At 36.2% G+C, this 10,432-nt stretch overlaps 1 protein-coding gene across 4 annotated transcripts; it reads right to left on the bottom strand.

Annotated features, from left to right (window-relative positions):
• LOC133851375 (uncharacterized) lies at positions 1–8,146 on the bottom strand. Of its 4 annotated transcripts, XR_009895800.1 has the most exons (11): positions 7,843–8,146; positions 7,479–7,571; positions 6,317–6,347; positions 3,646–5,029; positions 2,856–3,542; positions 2,688–2,771; positions 2,407–2,482; positions 1,985–2,301; positions 1,637–1,859; positions 742–768; positions 523–635 (listed from the first exon to the last, which is right to left on the bottom strand). XR_009895800.1 is itself a non-coding variant. In XM_062287774.1 (9 exons), the coding sequence occupies exons 4-9, from the start codon at positions 4,987–4,989 to the stop codon at positions 1,668–1,670; spliced, it is 2,700 nt and encodes an 899-aa protein (XP_062143758.1). In that variant the 5' UTR covers positions 4,990–5,029; positions 6,317–6,347; positions 7,479–7,571; positions 7,843–8,146; the 3' UTR covers positions 1,492–1,667. The 4 variants fall into 4 exon arrangements, 3 of the variants coding, with proteins under 3 accessions (XP_062143760.1, XP_062143758.1, XP_062143759.1); XM_062287774.1 differs by lacking the exons at positions 523–635; positions 742–768 and having other exon boundaries at positions 1,492–1,859; XM_062287775.1 differs by lacking the exons at positions 523–635; positions 742–768; positions 6,317–6,347; positions 7,479–7,571; positions 7,843–8,146 and adding an exon at positions 5,778–5,877 and having other exon boundaries at positions 1,492–1,859.
• Positions 8,147–10,432: the final 2,286 nt, after the last annotated feature.

Raw genomic sequence — 10,432 nt, 5'->3', positions numbered from 1 at the left:
GAATAAACCTTCAAAATAGAAGGGAGAGAATTATCACATTTTCTTTATCTTCTTTTCAAGACATCTATAGTTTATCTACATTACCAAATTTTGGAATCAAATCTAACTTGAAACCGATTTGAGATGTTTTCTCATTCTGACCACCAATTCAGTTCGTGGTAAGAAGATTTTAGATGAGCAAACAAGGAAACTTACAACGAAAACCAATCTGAAATAAAGTTACATTTAAACCGACCGCCAATACCTATTGCACTGATGCATTATAAAGTACAATAAATGCAATAAAATTAACTAATCTTCCAGAACACCAAAAGCAGCATGATTCCTCTTGGGGGCCGGGGATCAAGGAAGAAAAGGATGGTGAGAAGGATATGCCTGCTTTTGCTTTTTATAAGCCCTGAGAAGCAAGTAATAAAAAGAAAACATATAACCATTTAGGCTCTCTGATATAATATTTTCATGAAAAGAAAATAACCATCCTCAGAACTGAGACAGTTATCACCTTGCAGCATTCAGTCCCCCGAGTACAACTGTTCCCAGAATAATAAAAAGGAAAGGGACTCGAATCAAAGCAGGATTTCCTCTTCGCCCCTGTGCCCTTGGAACTCCAGTTCTGACAACTCGTACATTTGTGACTAACCAAGATAGATGATATATCAGGGGGAGAATTAACAAGACTAGCTAAATCAAAAGATAAAGAAAACGGAGGTATAGAAAAATACTTTCACTAAAGGAAGTTACCTGAAGCTGAACCTTCTCCTCTTGCACCTGTAGTAGGCATCACATGAAATGTTTTAAGTAAAAGCATGTCAAATCTGTTGTTGATGTTTTTATTACTACTTTTATTATTACTGTTATCATCATCATTAGTATTCCTTTTTTTTTTTTTTTTAATCATCATAACCTCCCGAGTATATTCACTTCATAATCCTTCCAATATGGCGCTCGGCTTTCATATCATGGTTTGCAAGCTCAAAGCCAAATGTAGATTTTGAATGGACAAACTGTGACCGACTCAGAAATCATATAACTAAATTCGACCCTTATTAAACAGAACAGGACTCAGTCACTTGTATACCAGGGTTTATGGAAAATTAGAGCTATGATCATAGATATGAACCACATTATTTGAAAATTGGGATCTAGCAATGACATTGAATACAGAAATTAGATTAAAAACTGAAAGTAAAGTAAGGTATAGGAATTTGATTAAAAGAATGCATAAATTTGTGCATTATCAAAAGAAAATTGGCAATACATAATCGAGCCATCTCCCTAGTACTTGCCCCAAAAAAACAAAAGTTGGATAGTATTCTAAAGAATTATGATATTGATACTACCAGCCACCAACATATCCAGAGCTGAGAGGGGAAAAGAAAAAAAGTATATAAATAGTGAAGCAGACAAAAGTATGGGTTGTGGCAGTTGACTGCCAGCACTGGGATATGCTTACCTACCAAAAGAAAGATTTTAATCAAAGAATCAAGAAACTGAAAACATGTCTGTATAAATTGGCAAGAACTGAATACCTTAATAATAACATATCAAACAACAAATTACAAGAACTGATCTTCAGTAACACCAAACCACTTATAAATACTCAGTAATAATTGCATAAGCATATATCGCTGCTTACTCCAAATTTGATGAGGCCATATACAGCATAACTAATCTGTCAAATGATCAGCAATAAAATCAAGCGCATCATCATCAGTGATTACAACCCCAGCTGCAGGGTTAACATCCAAAGGTTCAACCACACCAACCGATGTAACCTCTTCTGCATGTTTATTTTCTTCATTCTCATTCTCATCCATCTCATCTCCATATAGTTGCTCCATCTCATTGTAAAGGATCTCCTAAAACAGGACAAAGGATTCAAAAATTCTACTGGACTACTGAAGTTTTAAATCTTCTAAGCAGAACCTTAAGTAATGACAATGTGCAAGCGAAAATTCTTGGACAAGGAAATGCATAGTGGTACCTCATCTTCTTGCAAGGCTTGTTTCTCTGTCTCCACAATCCAGTCATCTAGTATGCTTTCCAGCATGTCACTATCAAATGAGATCAAGTCATCAGGCTTACTTCCCAGCTGGCGTTCTCTAAGTCGCAAGTTGTAGTGGACATAGGTAAGTTCATTCCATCTCTTCCGAGACAGACAGTTACGCCTTATTCTGTGAATTTGATCATAGATACTCCAAGTATGTTCACATCCCAAAGATGAGCACGTCTGACTTAGTATACGAATGGCAATTCGTTGCAGCTCTAAGCAACTTATCCCATGTTGTTGCCACCATGCAGCTAATAAGACACAATAAGAAACAGTACAATTTTTTATAACTGAATTTTTGCCTACTAAAAAAATCTAGACTAATTAAGTTGCATAGAGTGTGCCAACAGTATCACCTGGATCAAGCTCTGTTCTAGTACTAATAGCCAAATCTGTTCCGAAGTCAGCTTTGGCGGAAACAAAATCAGGAATCTGATATGATAACATTGGAAAATTGGTTAAAAAAAACAGAAAAAAAAAATGCCCAGAACAGTTATAACTGCTTTATAGGTGCAACTACTGCAGCTGAATGAACCTTTTCACCTTGAAACACCAAGCAACTAAATTGCTTTGAAATTAGTTCACCCATGATAATAGGATGACAGACAAAAAGATAAAAGCAATAAGAAACCAGTACCTGCATGGATGCAGAGATTCTTTTCGCACTGTCTGGTTCTAGTCGAACAATACATTCATTTAGACCACGAATCACCTCAGGATGCTAAATCATAGAGAAGTAGAAACTTAAAAATGGGAAATAGAGAAAATTACAACAAAGTGCTTATATACTAATTACTTTTCATACCATAGTGAAATCTGGTCGATACCGGTATGATGGGTTGAGAAAGTAAGCAGCTACACAGAGAGGATGGTGGAACAACAAATTCCAGTGGTTGTCTATCACACTCCAGAAAGGTCCATATTTTCGTGCATCATCACCGTGAATGGCTTTGATTGCAAGCTTAGCTCTATACATGTCCATATATACAAAAGAAATTGACCGAGTTTCATCACTGTCTATCTTTTGAAGAGCTCGTGCAATTGGTTCTAAAGATTTCTTCACATATTGCATCTTCTTCCAAAATGTGACATTTAAGACAATTTTCTCAACTTCTTTACCTTCATCCGATTTGGCGAGTTGGGAAGAAAGCCAGTTGTTTGATTGAAACATTCTCTTAAGAACAATCCTTTGGTCCAACAAGCTCTGTAAAGTGAAAAAACTAGTGGCAAACTTCGTGACAGATGGCCTGAGAAGTTCCTGTCCCTTTGTAAATTCTTTCTTCATAAAATGTACCAACCATGTGCTGTTATAGATAAACCTTGTAATTTTTTTGGCTTTATCAATACATTCTCCTACCCATTTTATGTTCAGAAAATCTTCAAGCATTTGATCAATGCAATAGTTAGCACATGGCGTCCAAAATAAATTTCTCCTTTTCGCTTCAAGCATCTTCCCAGCAGTCTTAAAACTGGCAGTGTTCTTACTAATTACCTGTGGTGGAAATTAGACAGAAAAATCTTAGCAGACAGCTTCTCAAGGAAATTCCAAAGGCGAATTTGCAGAAGAAAAATCAAATATGAAAAGCTAAAACTACCTGGACTACATTTTCCTCGCTAATCTCTTCCACCACTTTGTCAAACAGCTTAAAAAGGTTTGCAGCATCTTCTATTATGTCAGTGGCATCAGTGGAAGAAACAAAATATAAACCACGAGGGCAAGAGACCAAAAAGTTTATTAATGTCCTACCCTGCACATCTTTCCAACTATCAGCCACAATGGAGCAGCCAGTAACTGCCCAAGATGCTTTAAACTCCGTTAGATACTCTTCAAGGGTAGTGATCTCATCCTGAAGGAATTGACCAGATATTAGTCGGCTGAAAGGGCCTTTCAGACCTTGCCCATATTGGCCAACTAACTCTAGCATTTTATGGAAGTACGGGGAGTTCGCGGCATTTGAAGGGATTCCTGCATGATAAAAGAATTTGCAGATAGCAGATATTACTTCCTTGCGAGTTCTCTTTTCACATATCATCTTTGCTTTTACTTGCTTGAAGAGTGGGGATGTCTTGTATTTTAACGATTTCAAAAATATGGAATCTAATCTTGATCTCTTAGGTTCAGCACCATTGACATTGGTACCAGGAGACCCCCCCTTGACATTATTTCTAATGTCACTGTCTGAAACTTTATCATCAATAGCCAGAATGTCCTTACTTATACATTGCGAAAACCCTTCATCCTGCTCTTCCTCTTCATTCTCATTATCTGAATGCAAATAGCATGTAGATACTGTGTTAATATCTGGTTTGCGAGGCCTTCTCCCAGTACGGTGCCATTTCATGTTCTCCTTAATCTTAATATGCACATCCTCGGGCACCTTTTCACAGTATGCAACTTCTCCAGGGATCCTAGCCAGATGTTGTTTAAACCGATTTATGCCTCCACTAATTATTTTTTCACAATAATTGCATTTCACCCTTTTCTTCTTTTCATCTTGAGGAATACAATGTTCCCAACCAGGGTCCACACATCCTAATGCCCGGAAAGGGGAGAAACCCCTAAACAGCTTCTTATCAATCACTAATTTTTTTCCTTTCTGTTTATAACCAACACTTGCTTCTCCTGCATAATTATACTCATTAGAATGGAAATTTAAAGATCCCTGTTCATATTCAGACTGCCTTAGCTTTCTACCAGAACGGCATCCTTCCAGGTTTTTCCTCATTCTCAAGCATACATCCTCTGGAACCTTTTCACAGTGAGTAACTTCTCCAGTCAATCTTGCCAAATGTTGCTTCAATCGAAAAATTCCACCACTGACTATTTTCGCACAGTAGTTGCATTTAACCTTCTTTTTCCTGTGATCTTGAGCAATACCATGCTCCCAGCCAGGGTCAACATATCCTGAGGATCGAAGGGGGCTCATCTCTTCAACCATTTGGCAAGAAGACGACAGTAGAAACTTTACTCTTTTTTCCCTGATTATATGATTGAAACATAATCAAATAAAAAGCTTCAAGAAATAGGGAAAAAAAAAAAACCCGACCCTAGGTATCTAAAAGTTCTGAAGCATCCCTTAGAACATTTGATGCAACGGACTGAATGAATCATCATAAAAGAATACATCATCAATGACAACAAAGTTGCAGGAAAAAAAAATGATCCCAGAATACTAAAGTCGTCATATTTTCATCATTTTGTTGAGTGCAATCTCACAGGAAATTATCAAACAGGACAATAAGGATCTCGAAATAGCCCTACACATTATGATAACATTATACATAACACTGAAAATCATAAGCAGAAGAGTTCAACAAGATATTGGAAATGGAAAATATAATTTTTGTTTTATCACCCTTCTTACCTCAATCGAAAATTATTTGGTGATATGTCTTGTACAAACAAATATAATAGGCAATCGAACAACTAGTAAGTTTTTGGATATTATTTCACCATGAAATTCAGACTTGATACAACTGAAACGAATTCCCAAAATTGTCATAAATTCTTCCAAACTCTCAATTCATCACACTCGATAATTTTTTTAAGAAAAACCAAAAAGAACAAAAAAAAAAAAGGGGAGTACTTGGAGTATTTTATTCGAAAGTTTGACTCAAATAATTGAAAAGACAGATCTATAACTTAAAACTATAAAGCATTTCCTTTGACCAGTTCAGTTCTGCAAATAGCATCGACAAGGAAAAGAAGAAGAGATTTAAGTCATACAATGTATTTGCCTCTTTGACACACTGGACTTCATGCCCCAGAATATCCAGTTGGCTTATGTATCTTCTTCAGAATCCTCAAATGAATCGCTTGAGCAAGGCTAAGCTAATAATAAAAACCACAGTAAGAGGTAATGGGAACTCAAAACTTGGGGCAATGGGATAAATGTGTGTGTGTGCGTGTGTATGTGTGTGTGAGCGAGAGAGAGAGAGAGAGAGAGAGAGAGAGAGAGAGAGGAAAAAAGAAGCAGCAAATCATAAAACAAGTACAGATACTATGACACAAAAGCTCAGCCAAATTAAGTTCATTTCAATTTTCAACAGCTTGCCAGAAACAGCATAAAGTGCCAGGTTCAGATAATGCATCATTCCGAAAGTTCAGAATGTAATTATTGACATCTTGAGCCAATTATGCTACATTATGAGATCAAGAAACTGAGAGTCACAAGTTTGTCCATTTATAGTCCATTTGGGAGTTTGCAAACCATGACTTCGTTGAACGCTTTGATCTTTCTTAGAATAGGAGAAATGGAGAATTACCAGACAGCAGGCAAGAGTATGCTTCTGAAATCTGTAACAAGTTACCATATTAAAGTATGTTATTCCATCAATACAATAAAACTGAAACATTATGTGAAAGAAAATCCAAAGCTTTAGAAATTCATACATTTTATGTGACTGCTTCAGTTAAAAAAAATAAAAGAATAAAAAGATTACTCCGATACTCTTCCTACATAAACAATGGCATAAATAATCCTCATATTATAATGGTGGTTCATGTACTCAGTGTCTTTGGCTTATTTAATGTGAAGCCAATACTAGAAAAAGGCTATGGGCAGAATAAACAAGCTCTAAACATATACAGACAGAAAATAGCTGAAAGGTGACCAGTTATCTCATTGTTCAAGCTGGGTCTAAAATTTATCACTAGGACATCAAATGCAAAAAATACTTTGCTTTATTGATGTTGACCTAAAAAACTTCTTGGGCAGGCAGGAAACGTACTCTCCAATCAACGACTTGTTTTTTGCTCCTGTTTAAGACTAAGCCTTATTTCGAAATAGTGAAATATGATTTTCTCCCATATGTAGGGCATTCTTTATTCAAAAAGGTAAAAAAATATCTAACATTCTTTTATCGCTTACAAAAAACAGTACTCCAGTTTTCTCCTTGCTCATAAACCTATACATAAGTCATACAAACTCTAATTCTCCACTCCGCTCCATCTAGGGTCCATTATTTTGCTGATCACAAGCGATCATCCCAAAGGCTAAATAAAGTACCACCCTAGGCCCAAGGGGATTAATTGATTGGATACCCGAGAACCATAATCTTTCCTAGGAACAGCTTCTACAAAGATAGATAGGGGTCAGGTTTGTTTGGCATCTATGCCCCCTGCCCTCCAAACGGTATGGGAGCCTTGCAGCTCGCACTGCTCGCACTCCTAGATCTTCACGGCACCTCCTCCACCCTAGTGTGAGCTGGGAGCAGCTCTAAAAAGCGAGGCCTACTTAAAAATTAGCTTTCATTTCTTTTGGTTAAGTAACCCACAGATACCACAAAACATATCCAAATATCTTCACCAGGTTCAAACATTTGCATATAATGATCTACCATATGTATGTTACGCATGTACAATAGTATAACTGACAATGCAGTTAGCAAATAGAACAAATACCTAAACTTGCGAATGCATCCTTACCAATTTGAACTTAGATTCTGCATGAGGCTTTTCTTGAGTTGGAAAAAGATCGGGATGAGACTCCCATACCTTCGTTCTGTAAGCTGCTTTAACCTACAAACATAGCACAGCGATTGGCTTACCAATCAACTAAATATTAAAAGAAAAATAAATCTTGTGCACCAAAAACCGCAACTTGTACATTCCCCCAAAATCGCAAATTATCAACTTGACCCAAATTTCAGTGCGAGCTAGAAACTACGATCCAAACTCAGTAATTCAGCTACAGTATCAAACTATAACACAAACTCCAAACTAACACCTATCACGAAAAAAAAATAAACCTGACTTTGCAACACAAATTTATGGGATAAGCGGGATTTACAGAGAGAGATAGGTGTGCTTTAGGGAACCTGAGAAAGGGTAGGGCGAGAATCGGGAGGGAACCCTAGCAAGGCCCTGGCCTCATCGCCTTGCATTTCTGAAATTTCTGAAGGTTCGTCTTCTTCGTGATTTTGGGTACCTTTATTTTGATATTGGGAATTCTCGGGTCTGAATTGTCTGACAGGTCGAGGGTTGGTAGTGCCGCTAGTGCGTGATCAAGATCCTGATTATGGTCCACACATAGGGGACAATTTGAGTTCCAATGTTGATATTCAATCGTCTACACCCAGCACCCACCCATGAGAATAAGGAATTTTTTTTTTTTATTTTTTTATGCTCCGTTTGTTTCGACCTAAAATGATTTTCGTCGTAAAATGATTTCAGGGTAATCATTTTTTTAAAAAATATTTTTCGTCAAAAGTATTTTTCGGTGTTTGGCGCGTACAGAATTACAAATTTTTTTTTTAATATTTTTATTCAATCATATTAATCTATAAAAATCAATTTTTATTCATAACATATAAATATTAATGTAAAATAATATAAAAATCATCGGATACGAGATTCCATCACTGACCGACAGGATTCCGGCCACTTTTACAGGATTTCGGCCAAAACTGCTTTAATATTTTTATTCAATCATATTAATCTATAAAAATCAATTTTTATTCATAACATATAAATATTAATGTAAAATAATATAAAAATCATCGAAGACGAGATTCCATCACTGACCGACAGGATTCCGGCCACTTTTACAGGATTTCGGCCAAAACTGCCGGAATCCGACCGTTCTGGCCTGGATTTTCTGGCCAAATTCTGGCCAAGTGGCCGGAATACAATCAGTTTGGTCACGCGGAATCTGGGTTGACCGGATTCCGGCGAAGATCGCTAGATTCCATTGTCGGATTTCGATACCGGCAAGATTTCGATGATGGTCGACTGCTTTAACGTGAAGTTTGACTGTGTCGTTTAAAATGGGTCGAATGCGTCTGACGTCTTCGGAAAATGATTTAAGCTTTTAAAAAGCGTAAATCATTTTCTGAAATTTACAAAGCTTTTTTGGTCAAATAGAAATCATTTTTCGGTTAACTATTATTTTCACTCATACCAAACACCGAAAAATGCCGAAATCATTTTCCATAAATCATTTTAAGCCAAAACAAACGGAGCATTAATGAATAAAACCTTTTATGGAACAAACACAACATTAGGGCCTATTAATAATCTTAGGAAAAAGACTCTTGCACAACAATTGTGCAGGTTTATAGAGAAATGGGATGGAACCCATGTGGTAGGACCCACCCCATATCTCTACAAAGGTGCACAATAGTTGTACAAATGTTGTACATCAATCAGGTTTCATAATCTTATATGAGAATAAGATTATGAGACCCAATCATATTTGGGCCTATTGTTTAATTAAACAGATAACTTTAACTCGTTAATTTTGTATTGAGTTTATGTCAAATTCACATGTCGTGGCGAATCATAACTACAAGATTGTATACATAAACTTTAATTTGATCTCTTTAATTAAACTGATCAAATTCATTGATCCTAATCCCTAATTTTGTGTAGAGTTCGTATATATTGTCCGAAATTGTTAATCCTAGTCCGACTGAAGCAGAGTTTAATTTTGAGACAGTTTGGCTCTATGCTTTTTCTAGTTTGTGAAATAAATTATTTGGGTGTCTTAAGAAAATAATAATAATAATAATTATTATTATTATTTGAGTGGGAAATTCTTCAACAATAGTGGTTATTTTAGCTATTTAAAATATATATATATTTTTTATTTTAGCTACTAGTTTTTAATACAAACTCCAATAAATTATTTATCACACTCTTTTGTTTCTTTAAATATTAATTTTCAATGTATTTTTTATTATGAAAGTTGAGGGAAAGGGAGAGAGATGGGAAAAAAATAATTATTAAAATATTAAAATGTGCTACAGTGAAGTGAACTGTAGCAAAATATATGAAAACACTATATTTTGAAATTTGTTGAATGAGTAAAATGGTTTAGACTAGATAAATATAGCTATTATGAACTATAAGAAGGATTGTTGGAAATGCAAAAATGTAGAAGAAGATTGAAACCGTTCATTCAAAATAAACAGCCTGAATATAGCCATATAAGTTAAAAAATAAGAAAAATGCAAGAAGCTAATCAGTTACTAAATTACCTTCACCTTTTAAGATAGTCGGCCAACTCCTTTCACTCTTGAGAGTTGGTGGGCATTTAAGGGCGTGGTTGACATGGGTTGGTCACCTCTAAGGTGTGGTGCGACTAACCTTGAGGACTTAGGCTACCTCCAAGGGTTAGAGGATAGTACAACCACACTAGAGGGCTTTGGGTAGTGGTGTGATCGCTCTTGAAGGTTGGGACAGTGGTGCGATCACCTTCGAAGGTTTGGCGAATGATGCGACCATCGGTAAGAATTGAAGGTGGCCAATTACGCCTTTGTCCGGTTAGACTTAGAGGCGATCTAACCATCCCAACTACCCGTTAAGGAGTCTAATTAATTAACCCCTTAAAAATATAAAATAGTGCTAGACCACTATTCAAGGAGGAGGTAATTAGGTCA

The sequence above is a fragment of the Alnus glutinosa genome, chromosome 12 (assembly GCF_958979055.1).
Source record: "Alnus glutinosa chromosome 12, dhAlnGlut1.1, whole genome shotgun sequence".
NCBI lineage: Eukaryota > Viridiplantae > Streptophyta > Magnoliopsida > Fagales > Betulaceae > Alnus > Alnus glutinosa.
This window is presented reverse-complemented; position numbering and strand designations above follow the sequence as displayed.

Coding starts and splice junctions, on each gene's coding strand:
- LOC133851375 (XM_062287774.1), bottom strand. CDS start 4,989: ATGGTTGAAGAGATGAGCCCCCTTCGATCCTCAGGATATGTTGACCCT. Junction 2,483..2,687: donor GAATCTCTGCATCCATGCAG/GTACTGGTTTCT, acceptor TTATCATATCAG/ATTCCTGATTTTGTTTCCGC. Junction 2,302..2,406: donor TAGAACAGAGCTTGATCCAG/GTGATACTGTTG, acceptor GTGTCTTATTAG/CTGCATGGTGGCAACAACAT.